This window comes from Genypterus blacodes, unplaced genomic scaffold, assembly GCF_046128005.1.
Source record: "Genypterus blacodes isolate CSIRO-AG114 ecotype Tasmania unplaced genomic scaffold, CSIRO-AGI_Gbla_v1 ptg000028l_1, whole genome shotgun sequence".
Lineage (NCBI taxonomy): Eukaryota > Metazoa > Chordata > Actinopteri > Ophidiiformes > Ophidiidae > Genypterus > Genypterus blacodes.
The window spans coordinates 360,662-378,758 of record NW_027466841.1 but is presented as its reverse complement, the minus strand read 5'-3'; the positions used below and the strand labels follow the sequence as shown (position 1 = coordinate 378,758).

The 18,097-nt window shown below is 45.9% G+C and overlaps 1 protein-coding gene across 2 annotated transcripts; it reads right to left on the bottom strand.

Moving 5' to 3' along the window:
- Positions 1-809: 809 nt before the first annotated feature.
- Positions 810-16,485, bottom strand: axin1 (axin 1). 2 transcript variants are annotated; one of them, XM_076144323.1, is made up of 11 exons: positions 16,331-16,485; positions 12,892-13,863; positions 9,278-9,418; positions 8,554-8,650; positions 7,467-7,604; positions 4,803-5,296; positions 4,540-4,704; positions 4,176-4,412; positions 3,881-3,988; positions 2,180-2,329; positions 810-2,059 (listed from the first exon to the last, which is right to left on the bottom strand). In XM_076144323.1, the coding sequence occupies exons 2-11, from the start codon at positions 13,782-13,784 to the stop codon at positions 1,933-1,935; spliced, it is 2,550 nt and encodes an 849-aa protein (XP_076000438.1). In that variant the 5' UTR covers positions 13,785-13,863; positions 16,331-16,485; the 3' UTR covers positions 810-1,932. The 2 variants fall into 2 exon arrangements, with proteins under 2 accessions (XP_076000438.1, XP_076000436.1); XM_076144321.1 differs by lacking the exon at positions 3,881-3,988.
- Between the last annotated feature and the right edge of the window lie 1,612 nt (positions 16,486-18,097).

Below are 18,097 nucleotides of genomic sequence, written 5' to 3'. Positions count from 1 at the left end.
GGTTCAAATCTGTCTAACTCATGTAGGCTAACTGTAAAATGCAAAGCGTGTACATTAGAGTATAGTTCAATCATTATCTAACACCTTTGACAGCGTCCTGGTTTCATTCAGTGTCCTTTTCATTCACGTGCTCAGAGACGACCTCTGTGATAGGTTCAAGGACCTCTCTGATAGGTTCAAGGACCTCTGCGATAGGTTCAAGGAACTCTGAGTGTGCAACATGAGGTTTCCGAAAGATCAAATCGGAACATAGCACTTAGAACTACCAATACTAAACAAAAACAAACCCGACCGGTGTCATTCAGTGTTTAACTAGAAATCAAATAAATAAGTCAAATCAAAACGTTTCTGAAACCTTTTGAGAACCTCGTCGGCCTCAATCCAGCGGAAATGTCAGTTTAGAGTGAATTGACCGAAGTGGCACTTATGCAAACACTTCAATAAGAGTATATTTAGCGTAATAGCGCCTCTGGTGGGCAGGTGGTGAAACAACACTTTCCAATAAAGTCACAACTTAAGTAAATACGAGGAGTCACTAAGAGCCTCAAAAAACAAACGTGCAGGGAGGGAAAAAAAGCGCAAAAGAGCAAATTTGTGTGCACTAAAAAAAAGTAATAAATAAAGCAGTTATTATTTCACATTTCCCCTTTTTTATAAATCACATTGTGCCCATTGAATCCCCCAAAGATTGACGGTAAATGCTCAAAGCAAAGCCCTTTACTAACACGCTGCAGCTTCACCGCCATGCAGAGAGTGACGGACGTGCAAATGAATCTGCCAAATAGTGGTTAAGAGCCACCTGATATATATATATATATATATATATATATATATATAAGAAGAAGGAGTTTAAAGTCATTGATTTAGAGGAATTAGTGCTTTAAGCCGAAATGTAATAGTGAGCATTGGCTTCAAACTGCAGGCATAAATACATACACATCCTTTAACGTGATATTCTGCATGTTTACATCAGAGTCTATATGTGTTATCAAAGGAGCGTCGGAGTTAGGAATTCCTTCCATGACTTGGCTGTCCAACACGTTGGTCTGCACGGGTCAGATGGACGCTCGGGTGAACTGGTGGTTGATTTCCAGCTCTGTTTAGCCGCAAGCCAAGGGTTCATACAAGAGCAGAGCTGTTTAGGTTGAACTTGCATAGATATTCAGAGCGGTGTGACGGTGTGACGGCCCCGATGCGCACAAGGCAGCTTTATCAAAACTTCAACTAGGTTTGGTGGAAGACAAAATCAAGTGTCAGCCTGTGTGTGTAGAGAGTGTGTGTGAGTGTGAGTGGTAAATAACACGCAGCCACACGAGCGAATGAGTGAAGTGTGACAAAGCGCAGGGTCAAAGCTTCTAAGGTGTGCGGGGCTGTGGGTCAATCAGCCCCTGACTGGGACTCTGATCGTCTTCAGACAGGGAAAGATGCTACTGCTTCAGTAGGACTGGAATTAGATTCTTAAATAATTAAATAGATATAAAATGTAGTTATTCTTAAACAAACTGTACACATCTGGTACCAATACATATCAAAAGTACAAGTGTTGTTACTTTAGAAAGTTTACTTTAGACACCTTCTGATACAAAAATATGTAGCTTTAGTAGCCGATCAGCTGTCCGTCTCTCTAGTGTCACTTTACAAACGCTACATTAAACTCTGAGCCAGCCAGCGAGCGAGCGAGTGAGTGAGTGAATGAGGTCGTTTCTTCTCCTCACACTCAGAAAAAAGGACCACAGAGCCTCAAACGTCACGAAAACATGTGACCACCCGCCGCACGTTCTCTCCATCCATCATCCAACTCTGCATCCGCTCCAGACGGAATCACTTTCTGTTTTCCCGGCTACTCCCCGGGTTCTCCATCGCCACGCACTTCCTCGTCGCCATCCAGCAGCCCCACGGCTCCTCGCTTCCCTCCTCCGCCGCTGCCACGCCTCAATCAATCTTTTCCACTTTCCCGATAATCTTCTCCTCAAAGATGGGCAACACGGCGTCATCCTCCCGCACTTCCTCGAACACGACCCCGCAGTCAAACTCGTCGCTTACCTTCTTGAAATAATACCTAGGAAGAAACAAAAAGCAGAGAACTCTTCAGTCAGTCCGTTGTTTCTAAAGAACGAGATCTTTTGAGCCTTCAGCTAAAATCAGAATCCGCATCTGGCACATTCAGGCTGCACGTCACCTGTAGTGTCCTTTCTTGGTCAGCAGTTCTTTGAATTGGCCCAGAGTGACGACTCTCCCCTTCACTGACGTCCTGTACGGTATCGGCTCCCCGCAGAAGTAATACGCCACGGTGATGTTCTCACACGGCTGCTTCTTAGTTGTTTTGTGTCTGCGGACGGGAAACAAAGAAAACAACTGAGAAAATGTGTCGTTTTCCACACTACAAGAACTAACATGCTACTGTAGAAATGTAACACAAGCTTAAACAGAGCGCAGGAGTTGGGAGCGCTGCTGCAGTGATGAGATGAGGACATTAAGACACACAGACAAACATCAGCCAAGTCTACAGGAGGTGAATGAAGGAAACAAGGGAAGGAGAGGAGTGAGCGAGGAGGTGTGAGCGTCTCTAGATTGGTTGTGATCCTGGACAGATTCTGTGGCGTAAACAGGAAGTACAAAGTCTTTGCTCTGCTTGCTGAGGTCCATTTAGCAGTCAGACTTGGTGACCCCGACGCAATTATAAGGAGACGATAGAGAGCAGCACATCACAGATACTCAGATAGACACTCACACACTCATACACTCACACACTGATACACTCACACACTCATACACAGATGAGTCTGTAGCCACATGAACACAGAGCCAAAACAAACATCAGACAAAAGGAAACAGGGGCTTTTGTGTCGTCTTGTTATCCACACAAAAGCGTTTTTAAAGGTGCTGTGGATTCCTCAGAGGAATATGTTAAGGTAGTTGCTATGGTAACTCAATACCTGCTTCAGGAAATAGAACACTCCTTACTTTTTTTTGGTGATATTGCAGCGTTTTAAACTCTCTCTCTTTGAGGAAATGGTTTAGGTTACGTGTGTTTACACAGAAACGTGCAGCAGAAGGAGGAGCAGAAACATGGCTGAGGGTGGATCCATCACGTCCTCAGCTCTGCTCAGCTACCTGCTCTGTCATTGGCTCCTCATGCTTCGGCCCGGTCAGGGAGAATCTTCTCTGTATATTCAGTAAATGTTTAGCGTTGTATCATATTTCTGTATTTGTGGCACCGTTCAGAAACACACACAGAATTGACTCTTAAATGGAACGTTGCCACATGACCTACATGTATGGAAGTACACTGTTTTGAAGCCACATCAATCAGCCATATAAACAACAGTGCCTAAGTTCTTAATAAATACTGATGGGTATATATCAGTAACTCAGCCTGTATCGGTTTGTGCCTTGGACCTGCCTGTTCCACTATTCCCTCGCTCCCCTCCGTCAGTTTAATGCACAACAGAGGAAGCAGCCAACACATCAGTCGGATGCACATCGACAACATCTAAGCGTCTTCACAACCAAACCCAGGCTGAATCTCCTCCACATCCTCTCCAGATGTCCCTCTTTCCTCCACGCAACATTTCAGATAATGGTTTAGAATTAGATCATCGCATGCTACGACAATGATTGATTGATGACGCTGCATAATAACAGCTGCTGTAACGTTGAAATGCACACTGGATGCTCATTAATTAAGGCGAAACTGGACACGAAATGCAAATACACTGATTTGCATCACTGATTACTGAGTGCTATGCCATTACTGCCTCCGGGCGCTCGTCATCAGTGATGAGGATGGGAGGGGAGGTGGGGGTGCTGGGACTAATGTGAGGGGAGACTGGAGATGCTGGAGGGGTGCGGGATGGGGAGGACGCTCGGGTGGACATACTCGGACTCGGAGAGCTCCGTGTCAGAGACGGCGGGCACCACGCTGAGCGGAGGGAAGAGTGCAGGCCTGACAGCGGTGCGCCCCCTCTGGATCACCTCCATCACATACCTGAGGGACCCAACAACCCCAGCAGTTAGACACACACACCAGGAAGCATGCAGGTAAATGCGCAACTGATACTTAAGGGAAAGACGGACGTAGAGATGCGGCCGGCCGCCGTCCGACTCCCCCGCCCTGATGAGAGAACTGCACTGGTTACTGAGACGTGTTCCATTTCCCCTGCAACGCCACCTACCGCTGCTTAGGCTGCGAGGCTCCAGACTTGATCTTCTCCTCCTCCAGCCGCCTGCGTGCCTCCTCCAGCTGGGTGAGGGGGTTGGGCGCAGGGTTGGGGGGCATGGTTGGGTCCTGGATGAAAGGGTGTGAAGGCTGCACGTTGTTCCTGACCCACGGGTGCCCTGAACCCGAGCGGTCTTGCGAGCTGAGCCGCGACCCCTCGTGCCCTGTGGTCTTCTTGGACCCCGTAGTGCTCCTGAAACAAAAGGTCATGAGTGGTCAGCTTTTTGAAACAAGCACCCTCAACCAAAACACCGATTGTAAGACTCTAGAGCTTTCTTGCCCCTGTCTCTCGTCTTGTTGGTGCTCCAGGTTCCACTCACCCATATGGACTTCTCTTATGGCGAACCATTTCTTTCTCCCCTTCCATCATCCACAAGAGAATCTTCTGTTTCTTCTCCATGTCCTCTGCAGGGGCCGACAGGTCGTAGGGTCGCACCTCCTCGACCTTCTTCGACGCCTTTTTACACTGTGTTCCACTTTTGCTACTGTGTAATAGAAAGAAACAATTAGAATTCATCATAAAAGCCAAAAGGTGGAGTTTAGGTGCATTTAAGAAGAAGCAGCTGATGTTTTGGGTTCATACCTGTAACCCATGTGGTCCATGGGATTGGACCCCATGCCGTCAGCAAAGGTGCGAGACTTTGATCCGTAGTGATTGGGCTCCACCGCCAAGGAGAAGCTGCTGTGCACACGCATGGCCGCCTCAGCCTCCACCTGCTCTTTGGGCTTCCCCCCGCCGGCGTGATGGACGTGGTGGACGTGCTTGTGGTGGTACAGGTGGCCGGCCTCTCCCTTCAGGTGCCTGGGTGGATGTTTACCCTGCCCGTCCGGCGAGCGAGACTTGGGAGAATGGCGTCCCGTGCCGGGCGACTGGCAGCCGGGCGTCTTCATGACCCGCTGCACGTGATCGTCCAGGATGCTCTCTGGATTCTCCTCGTGAGCGTCTCGCGCGAAGAGACCACTGCAGGCGACGTCGATGCATCGAGGATTGCAATTCTGAGGATAACCACTAGGGGGGAGCCTGTGACCGGGCAACAGCGTGGCTGTGGACGTGTCGACATCATCGCCTTCCTCTTCCTTTTGTGGAAAACACACAGACAGAAAAAGCTTCATTTAGGAGAAGGAGCACAATCTGTGAAAAACATGAGAACAGCAACATTTCCTCCTCCTCATCACCATGAGGCTGGAGTTCCATGTGGCTGTTTTGATTTCAACCTGCAGATGGCAGATAGTTCTCGTGAGTGAATCCACACCTTCTGCTTCTTACTGCAGAGGTTTTGCAGGTAAACCCAGAGAAGCACACAGGCACAGTCAGATTCTCTCCGGTGTGCGTTTGTATCGTTTCATCAGGGGAAAACGGAGCCGTGTGCAGCAGCCTGCAACATTCAGCTCAGCTCTCCTCTGTAGTGTGTAAGTGGGTTAGTGTGTTAGAAAACACTTTGGCAGAGAAAACAGAGCAAAGCCAACTCCGGAGGTGGGAAAGTGAAGAGGAGATAAAGCTTTCTTTTGTCCATATTTGATGCATGTTAATAATTCACAGCAGCATCAGGGACGAGCTTGCCGTCCGTCTGCCGTAATCCGCATCACGCTTTCTTTCTCCAATTCATCTTTGAGCCCAAAAAGATGCTCCACTTCCTTGGCGTGTTTAATAAGTAGCGTGACTGTGCATATCTCTGCATCGGTGGAGCTCAGACCGGAAGCCATTTAAGCACCGCCGACGCCTTCGTCTGAGCTTATCTGAGGGCTTCTCCCTCTCTCTCTCCCTCTCCCTCGCCCGCCCGCCTGCCTCATTCCCGTCGTTTGTACATGAAAAGCTTTCGGCAAACAATAGCTGCAATTCTCTTCTTTTTTTACGAGAGGAATTTTAATGAAGTACAGGTAGCAGATGATGAGGCGGCGCTGAGGGATCTCCTGATGACAGCCAGACAGCTCATTTAGGGTGAGACTGGTAGCTTCTCCCTGTGAGGCGTCGCGCTGTCCGTCAGGAATCTGCGTTACGTTGTTTGCCCCAGATAAAGATTCAGTCCAGACAAGCGTAGGCTGTCCTGCTGACGTGCGTCTCCTTCTAAGTGTCATAGCTGCTGCTCGGCTGTGTGAATTATCCGGAGCATCGCCGTGGAAACAGACCCATTGTCACAGAAATGACACTAAGTGAAGCCGTGGATTCCGTTGCTGGCAGGTTGTGTGACAGCAATAGAACCTCACACACACACACACACACACATCCACCACATGCAGCTGACCTTTTCTTTACCGCTCTAAAATTATTAATTTACTAAAGTTACTGATTCTTAATCGGGGGGTGGAATTTTCTGCATAAAGCTCCGGCGTGTTTACGTATCTTCTATCTCTAAAAACCCCAACGGTGCATATTTGTTTTTTCCGTGTGCACAAAACGTCACTTGATGTAGACGAAGCCATTTCACTTTTGCCTGTAGCTTTTAATAAGGAGACGCTGCAGCTCCTCTCTGCCTGCAGGGCCAAACAACACAGATCTGTGCGGGGAGACGTCACACGTTTGGCTCCGCACCCTGAGGGAGGCTTCATTTGTGGTCGCAGTAACTGTTTCATCGCCACTCGAGCGACATCAAACGTGCGGCGACGGCGGTGGAGCGTCTGATGCAAACATAAGACGGGCCGAGGACATAAACATCCAAATCATGTTGAATACTGGTTAACTTCAAGCGCAATGGCGAGTTTAACGTCCTACACACACACACCCCCAAGCATACACACACACACACACACACACACTCAACAACATGCATTTAGCTTTTCCATCGTTCATACGAGGTCACAACAGCACAAATGTGAGTTAAGTGTCAGCTACAAAATACAAGTTATGCAGAGCTTCTTTTTACTGTGGATATATTTTGTACTTTAGTTGCCACAGATTTCAGGATTTTAAGTTTTTCTGAATCCATTTATGAAGCTTCTGGCGTCTTGGCCCAGACTTTATTGTTCCATTCTGTTGAACCAGAAGCTCATTTAGATGGAAATAATATTCACATCCATAGTTGAATGTCTAACTGCATGAGATGAACAGATGAAGCTGGAGATCAAGCTACACTAAGAAAACCCTACAGCAAAAACAAGCCTTCTTTCTTATCTTGTGTGTGGAGGTAATTCAGTCCACAGACGGGCAGATGTTGCTCACTCACACGCGCTTAACACAATTAACCAAACAGCTGATGCTGCTGTGCTTTAGGTGAGTGAAAGCTGAGGGGGGAATGCAGTGAGTGCGTACCAGTCGTACTCTCTTCAGTCGCTCCTCCAGTTTCTCCTGAGCCTCCCTCTCCCTCAGGACTCCTTCCAGTCTGCTGATCAGGTCTGCGGCAAACCGCTCCGGCTCCACGTGTATGTCCTTTGGAATCCGGTTTGGACGCTGGGGAAAAGAAAGGTGTCGCACGGTAAATGTCGGAGCACAGGGGGGGGTCGTTCCCGAGCGCTCTGACCCCTCACATCCTGTCTGCTTCCAAATGAAAAGACTCAAACGTGAGAGAGGAAACATTCAAACAGACGGTGTCAAGAGTGAACACGCCCGAAGGGATTATTAACTCCACATAACGTGTCGTCTCCAGAGTCGCACACACCTTTCCCTTTCCCTATTCAAATGAACTACACCGCTCACATTTCTAATAGGGCTCCATGACATCATCGTTGTTATTATGAAGAAGCTGTCAGAGCAAACTTGCTATTAAATAACCCACGTACGTATAAACAGTATGTATATATATATATATATATATATATATATATATATACAGTCTCTATAATGTGTGAAGGCAGCAGCTTCCTCAGGGACGCTTGAATGTCTGATAATATGAAGAAAATGACCTACAAGCCTCGTCGGCTCTCTCATTGGCAGCATTCTGAGGCGGTGCTGAATGTATGGGGCCGGTCTAACAGCAGGGTGACGCCGGGGAGGTTTGTGTTGCACCATGCAGTCAATGCCCGCATCCTAATAAGATGCTAAGTGTGGAGTTTTAATTTGACTCTTTACTCCCCGGCCTAATTAGGGCCGAGGTTTGCCTACCGGGAGACAGCCGGGCGCTGCAGAGGGAGGCATCAGGCTGTCAGGGGGGGGAAGGATGGTGTGTCTGCTAGGCCTCGGCGCACACAGCTTAGGAAAGCATCAAGCAGCATTTAGACAGCCTTCTCTTTCACCATCAGCTATTCTTATGCTCCATCAGAGGCCCTGCGACACAGCGGGGCTTAAATATGCACGTCTCCAGTGGAAGGGGAGAGAAACGAGGCGGAGACAGGCAGTTCAAGAAAGGCAGAGCGCTGTGGGGACGGGGGGGAACGGGGGAAATAAGCCATGAATAACTCACTGGGATATGAGGTAGTGGCACTCGCCCGTTTGCTTTGGCACTTTCGTGCATCTGCCGGCGACGCTGTTTGTGGTATCTGCTGGGTGGGACCCCGTCTCTGGAATTAATGACAAAGACATTTTCATAAGACAGCCTCATGAATAAACAACACACACACTCACACACACACAGAGCTTTGAATTCCAAGTAGGAAGTTCCCACCTAATATTAACTAAATATTTGCCTCAAACGAATGAAAGTATTGCTTCATAGAGCAGAGTGATAACTGCTCTCTCAGGTCCATCGCATCGCTGCTGTAACACAAACGCTGTGTTTGCTGTGCGTCTCTGTGGTCATGCTGGGCGTCGCTCCTGTGCTTGAACGCTCTGGATAACAGCGACTAATCCCTTCAGCTTCAAACACTTTCTGTCCACTCATCAGCTCTTTGACAGGTCTTTCATATTTCCTCTCCACAGCCACACCTCTGAAACCTTTTTGGTCTTTTTAGTCCTTTTTAGTTCTTTATACGTGTGGAAAAAAGGGCAAATTGCGCTTTCTTTGTCCCTAAATACGATTTAAAATCAGCGGTTCTGTCAGCAGGTTAGTATTTGAAGAGATGACATCATCACACATACAATATTCATCAGAATATCTTTGTGATGATAGAAGTCTGTTGTTTCTGTGGGAGAAGTGTGTGTGTGTGTGTGTCTTGCGTGTGAGGAGCGAGGGTAGGGGAAATACGTACACGCTGCTGTCGGTGAGAGAGATGGTGTCGGCATCACTGGACATGCTCTGCTGCTCGCTGTCGTTGGCGCTGGTGGCCGGAGCCATGGCGTAACCGATGTTGACGTAGTACGGGTTGACGGGCTCTCGACACGGTGCGTGCCTGGAAACACGGAGACAGGAAACAGACCTGCTGAGCTACAGCTTGTCCTTTGGCACTGTTACCAACTCAGCACAGACGTACATGCTCCTCTGGCCTTCCCCTCACTTAAGGACAGTTGAAATATTGTGGCATAGAAACCGGCCAGAAGAAGCCAAAGACGTAAAGAAACATTAGAAACGATGCGAAACCTCAACTGGACCAATAACCAATAGATCCTTCAGACTCTTGCTTTGTAAATGATTGACGTTGCTTATGTGTGAATGGGCAAAATGGCTTCCAATTAAAATAAAATACCACATTTTTTGGCAAAACCTAGTTCAAAACTACGTCTTTGCACAGTTTTTGTTCACAGCCGTATGAATACTCCCCCGGAGCTGATGTCCGGTTGTATCCTTTGGTTGATTCCGTCTTCTTTACACAAACAGACCTCTAATGAAAGCTGGTATACACTTAGGAGCGGCGTGGTGTTTGACAGCACTCCAGGTCCCTCTGTGGACACCTCTACTATCCTTCACAGAGCGTCTAAACAAAGGCAGGCAGGCTTCGTCGGACACATTGACATTCTTAGTCATGGACTCATCTATGCGGCTGAACATATTTCTTACAGGCTTTGTACACATGAATTATAGATTTTGGCATGCGTCTTCTCTTTTTATTCAAATTGGAATTCCCCCAGGGCCTTTATTTCATACTTTCTCTCCTGTTTGGAATGCAGAGGCTCCCAGAGTTCAAAACGAAACCTTTGCTACCAAATGATTTTCATTAGCATCCACATTCTGCAGCAGTGAATAATTACAGTGCCGCGAGGACTTCAAGACAAACAACAAGTGCGGCCCATTGAAAACGCGTCCGGGGTTTGTGTGATTGCATTTCTGAGAAGGAGGAATAAGAGGGAGAGAGGAGGGAAAAATCAATGGGATTTCAACTGATCTTTCTGATTCCTCCAGCAATCCTCTCCTGCAACGCCGCTCACAACAGATTAAACAGTCTCAAGTTTGATGTACAAGCCACAGACACGCAGCCCCGAACTCTGGTTGTACAATTTCTGGATGTCTGAAAGGTAAATCCCTCTCTTGCAAACAGTACACCTCCATCTCTGCCTCTCTTCCATCTAACGTCTCCTTCTAATACCGCAGATGAAATGCCCTAACGTGGATTTGAGAGTGTCTGTGTTGTTCCATGTTAGCGACACACACAGAGATCACACTGAGGCAATAACCGCCTTTATCAGACCAGCTGTGAAGTCCGTCGCCTTTGAAGCCCGGAGCCGAGCAAAGCTGAGCCGTTAACATTTCAAAATCCTCATCAAATGTTAATGACTATATAGGTCAATCTCTCAACTGGTTTCATTTCAGTTTAAGCTGATCTGAGAGACTGCTTAATGTCCTTTGTTAGCCTTCCATCTCGTCTCTCTGAAGATTTCAGAAGGCAAAACTCAACGGATAATACTGAAAAGGCTGCTGAAAAACGTTCCTTCTGTATTTCCAACCAAAATACTTAATTATTGTAAAGTGAAAAGAGCCTCAAAACAGCGCTTTAAAGAGAGTTGCACATTCAGATGGCCATCTTTGTAAAATCGACTTCTAAATTTGTGGCTAAAGTCAACAACAACACTACAAACAAACAAGCACATTATTGACCTTAAAGGGCAAAGACAGCTCCAAAATCTCCAGTTTTGGGGCTAGTGTGAGTTTAAAATGCAAATCTACTTACGGAGAGAAGGGAAAGTGAAAGAATGTGTCTCCAACGGGACAAAGAACAAGCAAACCTCAGGGGGAAATGATTCCTACCTTAAATGAGTGCAGCACATTAGTTTGTTATTGTCCCTCCCTGTCGTGATTCTGCATGATCCAGTTTGTTAAATAAACTAAGAAAATGACTTAGAACAGAAACAAACCACCAGGTTGTTCGTCTAAACGTAGAAACAATTCTTCAGTTGCAGCTGTATGGACCCAAATCACAACGCGTGTGAGTGTGTGCATAGCTGCACACACTCACACCTGAAAGTCTGCCAATACAACCTGCTCTTATCTGCTGACTGCAAATGAGCTAAGCTGGAGGAGCCGGGCGTTTAGTTGAAGGGCACCGCCACGGTAACAGTAATGACTGCACGACCAATGTGACTCCTTTTATTGATCCAATGAAACGACCGACCCAAGCCTGCTTTTATGACCTTCAAGGTCCTAAAGAACGCGTAGGAACTGATTCGTTTCCGCAATTTGATGTAAACCTTCTTAATGTCAGCTATTTCTGCACATAACCCGCTGGCAGTCAATCCTTTAGACCTGTGTAGGAATGGAATTATGAACATTAACCAGCTTGTCATTGTGGAAGAAAAGGATCAAGCTACAAGGTTAGGCTAAGCAATTCAATATTTACTGCACTTTCCTGTTAATGTTGCAGCTTCTTCCAAGTCCACTAGCCTCGTCTCATTATTTATGGCAGCAGGAAGACATAAATATCATACCCCACAATGAAAAACAAGCCAGTTCGGTCAGTCTAAAAGGATCATATGTGCCAAAAAGCAAAGGTGCACATTATCTGGCAAAGGATCCACACGCCCTACGAACGCACGACAGACGTGGAGCGGAACGTCGAAAGGATACGTTCACTTATCTGCTGTAATGAGTGACTACTAACAAGCCTCTGATTAGAATGTTCAGACACATCGGAGTCACTAAAGGCTGAGCAAAGCAGGGGAAAGGTACAGAATGGAATTATGTGGCTGAATTTACCAGGCAAATGAAATTCACGTCAACACAAAGAGGCCAGTGTTTGAACGCTGTTGTTGCAGATACACACACCACTCTGCAAAATACGCCTTTCCTTTCTGCTCCCGGAGAAATCAGATATGTTTAACACTCCTCACGTTTTCTCTGCATCCTCACAGAGCGATGAGATTCATGCTAAAAACAAAGAGAATCCTAACATTCCAGAGGTAATTCTATACGCCTACACATCCCCATCCAGCCCACGGGTTTCACGGCTGCTCTCATATGTTGTCTTGTTTGTATCTTAAAGGATCAGCGTCGAAATCCATCACTCAATAGGAGTCAGATTTTAGTCAGTAGAAGTAAGCAGAAGAAGAGGGAAGAAGCGTTTCCAATGTTAGAGGGGAGAGCGTGAATTAGTAAAGCACCTGTTTTTACAGAGAATCAAAACCCCATCCACACGTTCACCTCCTATTTCAACCTTCCACAAGCGAGTAAGGGGGCTTCTGCAACCTCTGACATTTCCTCACCATCACAGCGCAAAGCCATAGGTATTTCAAATCACTTCACACACCATCTCCCTCTTATCTTTGCTGCCTCTTGTGCTGTGCTTGCACTCTCTTTTCATTTCAGAACTTCAGACAGCATTGATGCTAGTGTGGGGGTTTCGGGGTTTATTTCTAATTCAGCAGTTTGCAGAGAAAACGGCCTGTGTACCTAGAAGCTGAACTTAAGGTTTCTAGATTGGCTGCGAGGATTTACCTGTACTCGTGACTGTCTTGGAACCTCGGGCTGTTGGCGACACGCTGCGGCGCCGTCTCCATTAGTAACTTCTGAGTGAGTCGGTTGCTTGGCGCAGGGTCACACTCGGGATGCTCATCCAGCTCTTGATCACATCGCCATTCCTCGTCTTCCATTAATGTTGGTAGGTAACCCGATAGCCCCTTTCCATTCCCGGAAACAGAGCTCTGATCGCTGTACGGCTTAGGGCTCTCACCCCCTGTCCGGGTATATTCCAAATAGATGTCTGATTTCAGGAATAAAGGGTAGGTGTTTTCCTCCATCATAGTCTGAATCTCAGTCTGAGCCTGGTCAAACATAGCCGGATCAATGTGAAGCTTCATCACGCAGTCTTTGATGAAGCACTTGGTAGCCGGTTTGATCTGTCTGGAAACGATCCCGTTGATGTCCAGGATGTATTTCTTATAGATTGCCTTTGCCAGTTTAACTCTCTTCTCCTCGTTACCCTCATTAGCTTGTTTGCGGAAACCGCTGCATGCGAACCAGAAGTCCAACATATCTGCACACTCCTCCTGCTTGAGGAACGTCCTAAACAGATGGATACCATCCTGGTCATCCAACAGGGAGTGAAGAGATTCGGCCCACTTCAGGTAGGGTGGCGTAGGGGAGGCGCTTCCCTCCGGCTCATAACCCAGATCCAAGTCGGGTCGTCTGGGTGTGGCGACAGAGGCCTCGTTTTTGAGGACCTCGTTCTTCGAAGAGAAGACGAGGTTGCTGTACTGGCGTCCATCGCTGCACACTAGCTCCCCTTCCTCTCCAGGGACTGGAGGTCTGGGGGCATCCTCAGTGAAGCTGCCTCCCAGGTCCACTAAGTAGCCCCCCTTGTCGCTTATGCTCATAGTCACAGCGTCCATGTACCGCGTCCCCGTAGAGACCACGCAGAAAAACTATTAGATCCAGACCTCTACTTATGCCACTGCAACACAACTTCTCCTGCAAGGGGAAAAATACATCATGAGTTTCAGCTTTATAAAATCCTCCAAACGCAGACTAACCCTAACGTTCATTAGGCACCATCCAGACATTTTAGATGTAACAAAATGTTCTGTGCTGACATGAATTTAGAACTAAAATCAAAATACCCACATTTCTATTTGAGTACCAACACTCGCCCACTTATCATTTATTTAAAATCATTACTTGAAAAACAAACACCCGCGAAATCAACTTAAAGGGACATAATATTATATACACTTCCTGTTTAAATGTACCAAATCAAATGGAGTAAAGCTTTCATTCATAGTTTACAGTAAAACCTCAGTAAACCCAAGCATCAACTCAAGTCTTTGGGGCTGTATTGTGGTATTGTGATAGTTCTTTAATTAAGTAGTACTGGGTCACATTCAGGTTTTTGTGGCAGAGTCCTCGTAATCCAGACCATGAGTCATAACTATGGTGCTGTCTGGCCTCGAGGCAGCTTTCTGCCATGCAGTAGTATGAATACATTGCAGTGTTAATGTAGTATGCAGTAATAGCCTACTGATTTATATGCATAAGCGTATCATTACTTTACACAGCTCGCCAAAATGCAGCTAAATCAGTACTGGAGTGTGTTATCACAATGATGAGCTCATAATTTCGATTTACAGGCTCAATAATGAAGTCTACTATTCACAGATATACAGTAAGTATTACAATAGAAATGTGACTGATCTTTTCAGTTCAGTTCTCTTTGAATGTCAACCCCTCTACACAGATGTCACAGCGTCAGGTCAGGTACAGAATAGCATCCTGATGCTTTTAGGATTGAATGTCTTGTTCAAGGACACATCCTGGTCCCTGTTTGGGCCTATTGTCCCCCCCCCCGCTTTCCTGCTGAGCACAAGCAGGAGCAGGAGCAGAGGAGTGTCTCTCTCCTTCTTCACCACAAACACTACAAATCCATTCGCTTTTGAATGCTGTAGTACGCTGTAGTGATAACTGGTTTATTGCTCATTTTCTAATTAACTGTGGTGAAGAAAACAGTTTTAATACATGACTACATTCATGTAGCAGCTGTTGACCAATCAAAACAAAACATGTTCTTATATAAACAGATGAATTAAAATAGTAACATTTCACGGTGATATACAGTTTATTTCACAGCTGGATTCTAAATCATGTTAAAAAGAACATTTTGATGAACCCTATTAATAAGGCGTGATGTTTATGTGGAAACTGTTTTCATGTCAAAAATGCTAATTTATAAACTCAAAAAGGCAAAGAATACGATTTTTTTTCAGTAGCTGTACAAGTGATTCAACTGGAAACATTTTTATTGGTTGCCATGACTTTCCCTTTAGGGCACACCCACTCTCTGTCTTGTCCAATATGGATATAAATCATTTTGCTGATTGAAGAATACAGTAAAGGCGCACGTCTCTGCAGCAGCAGGTCAGCTTGCTGGATTTGGATTTATAAAAGTATTATCACCATCAAATCTGGCCTTTTTCTTAATACCTCCCCGTTTCCTGCCCAGTTTCTCTCTGTTATACTTACAACACTGTGGGAATAATCTTCTAGTTCAGAATGTGTTTGCTTTGGCTACAACATTAACCATTAAGATTCATTTTTTTAACAGCAAAAATATCAAACTGTAGTCTTTAAGCGCAGAATGACGTCTGTACATTCTGTCAGATACAATGCGCCTGTTAGCTACGAGTCCATCCACTGTCATTCTCCAGGGACTATAAAGTGGTTCCATGCTTCTCTGGGCTATTCTCAAATCACTTTAATTGACGGCCTGGAGTTATACTACACTCTAATAAAAACAACACTCCAAACAATCAATAATAACGATTGATTATGGCTGGTAACAGCAGCTAAACAACAAGCTTGCTAGGCTATACACATACAGTAAGTGGCGGCATTGTTTGGCGCATTCATATTTAAATGAGGCGGTTCTGCGGTCTCAGGTGTGTGCGCCTTGATAGGCATTTTAAAGGCTTCGATCGTGAGTGAGCCAATCAGAGGCCAGAGCCGGAGCTGTCCGTTATATAGCCGCTACATAAGCGCAGCGGCTAACGCAGCCCGGGCGCCTTTGAAGTGAGCCTCACATCACATTCATGTCTTGGCCTCTACCACAGCAGCGGCGAGTGGGGGAGGGGAGCCAGAAACAAACTCCGTGTACACACACACTCACACTCACACACACTCACAGCCAGGCCCTTCAGCAGCCGACCGACAAGTGCACAACTTTGTCACACTATGTACTTATTAAAATCTGAGCTGTCTCCGCAGAACTAAGCGAACAACTGGCGAGCGCAAACATTCCGCCCCCCGTTAGAAGATACGGAGATAAAATAGACCCCGCACCGATTTCCGAATAGGCTTTAGAGGCAGCAGAGCGATGGCACATATCTCCCGACTACCGCAATCCCAATCTGAGCTGGCTGGGGGAAAAAAGTGACATGTACTTCACCGGTGGGAATGTGGTCGCTCCTTTCGGGTGCATCGAGGATTTGAAGCGGCACAGGTCACCGGGAGCAGTGTCATAGGTGCGAAATGCAAGAGTTTAAAAATAACAAAGACAACAGTCCACCGCTCTCCGCCGCTCCATGACTGTGTCTCCCTGTCTGCGCGGAGCTCTCAGGCTGCGGAGCGGAGGAGGCACAGCGCCGCCCCCGGTCACAACGCGACATGACACCGTGAGTCTCTCCACTTACGCTCACTTCAGTCACACACGGATTCAGATAAAAAGACACAAAAACACAACATGCTCCCATTTAAAATCCTATCTTCCTCCTAATATATCAGCCAGGAAGGAGAATTCAAAGACACAGCACAAGCAGCAACGTGTAACAACGGTGTAACTGTATATGTTCTTAATTCAAGCATAATAATTGTGATACTTTATCTTTTATTATAATTGTCACGTTTTATAAAAACTTTTGTTTAACTTTAAAATCTGCCTCATTGCTGAAGTTGTCACAGTGATTTGATAACAAACCCAACAGTTATGTGTATATCCTAAGTTGTGTTATCAGAAATTAAATATATATATATATATATATATATATATATACATACAGTATATAAAGTAGGAAATGGTACACATCTAGTATCAGCCAGGCTCTACTGTTGATCACTTTATAATTTCTGCCCACAGTACACATGTACATGGTTTAAGAGTAAAAACAAGTTGTTCACTAGTGTTTTATGTTTACTAAAATGCTTTATGTATGAAGCCTTTACTTTATAGGTTTAATAATCAGTTAAATCATCTGGTACTTTCCTGCCATAAAGATCATCCAGGCGCTCATCATCTCCTAAAGACTGATATTTCCATGTTTACCACCGGGAAGTTGCTCGTGATAGCAAACTCAAGCGAGTTTCACAATAGCTCCATTTATGAGTGGACGGCGCACTTCAAGACGTGATGGCACGCACAAAGAATGAGATTACTGGGTAACATATCAATCAATCCGTCGCAATTCGTTTACAGCCTCCACGTTGGCTGTAACCACATGCCCAGACTAGATCTACAAACAAGAACAAGCTAGGAAGTTCATGTCAGGTCTCCATTCAAGAGAGCTTTTACCAGCGCAAACCAAAGGTCAGCCCCATCCATTATTTTAGGGTGGTGACATTTAATGTAACAAACCAGTATTTGTGAGTCCTTTTTACGACTAGAACCACACCAACGCTTTAAACTAAACATTTGCTGCACTGAACACACCCTTGGAAAATACCACTCAATCATGTGGTAACTTTCCGTCTTCACCAGTTAACGACAGATCAAAAGTAGCAACAGAGGCTACTGTCAGCTTTTGTGGTTCACCTGCAAACCACACAGACAATTACTGGGTAATCACCAGGCTTTACTGCGCCCAAGATGAAAGAAAATGGAACGCCATAAAAACACGACTAAATCTGATTACGTAATGAGATCAAAACGTTTCCGCTCAACAGGATGAGTTGGTCTATGTACTGCAGACTCGGGCTTATCTGACTTGAAGGACTTTCTTATCTTTACAGCATTTCAGATAATCAGGCTGAAAATGTGGCGGACGTGTTTCACCGTCTGAGACCAGACTGATGGGCGATCATCTGTTCTAAAGTCACATTTTACAGCACTTAACCATGACCAAGCAAATACTTTATCAGAAGGGCAGATAGATAGAACACAAAGAGTGAAGTCTGTAGGGTAAAAATAGAAACCTTATTCTCTGCAGCATAGCTAACAACA

What these genes read in the sequence shown, in the direction of transcription:
- axin1 (XM_076144323.1), bottom strand. Translation starts at nt 13,784, where the DNA reads ATGGACGCTGTGACTATGAGCATAAGCGACAAGGGGGGCTACTTAGTG. An exon ending in CATAAGAGAAGTCCATATGG is followed by an intron (nt 4,413 to 4,539) that starts GTGAGTGGAACC and finishes CTTTTGTTTCAG; the next exon opens with GAGCACTACGGGGTCCAAGA. An exon ending in ACGGAGCTCTCCGAGTCCGA is followed by an intron (nt 2,330 to 3,880) that starts GTATGTCCACCC and finishes TCCCGTCCGCAG; the next exon opens with ACACAAAACAACTAAGAAGC.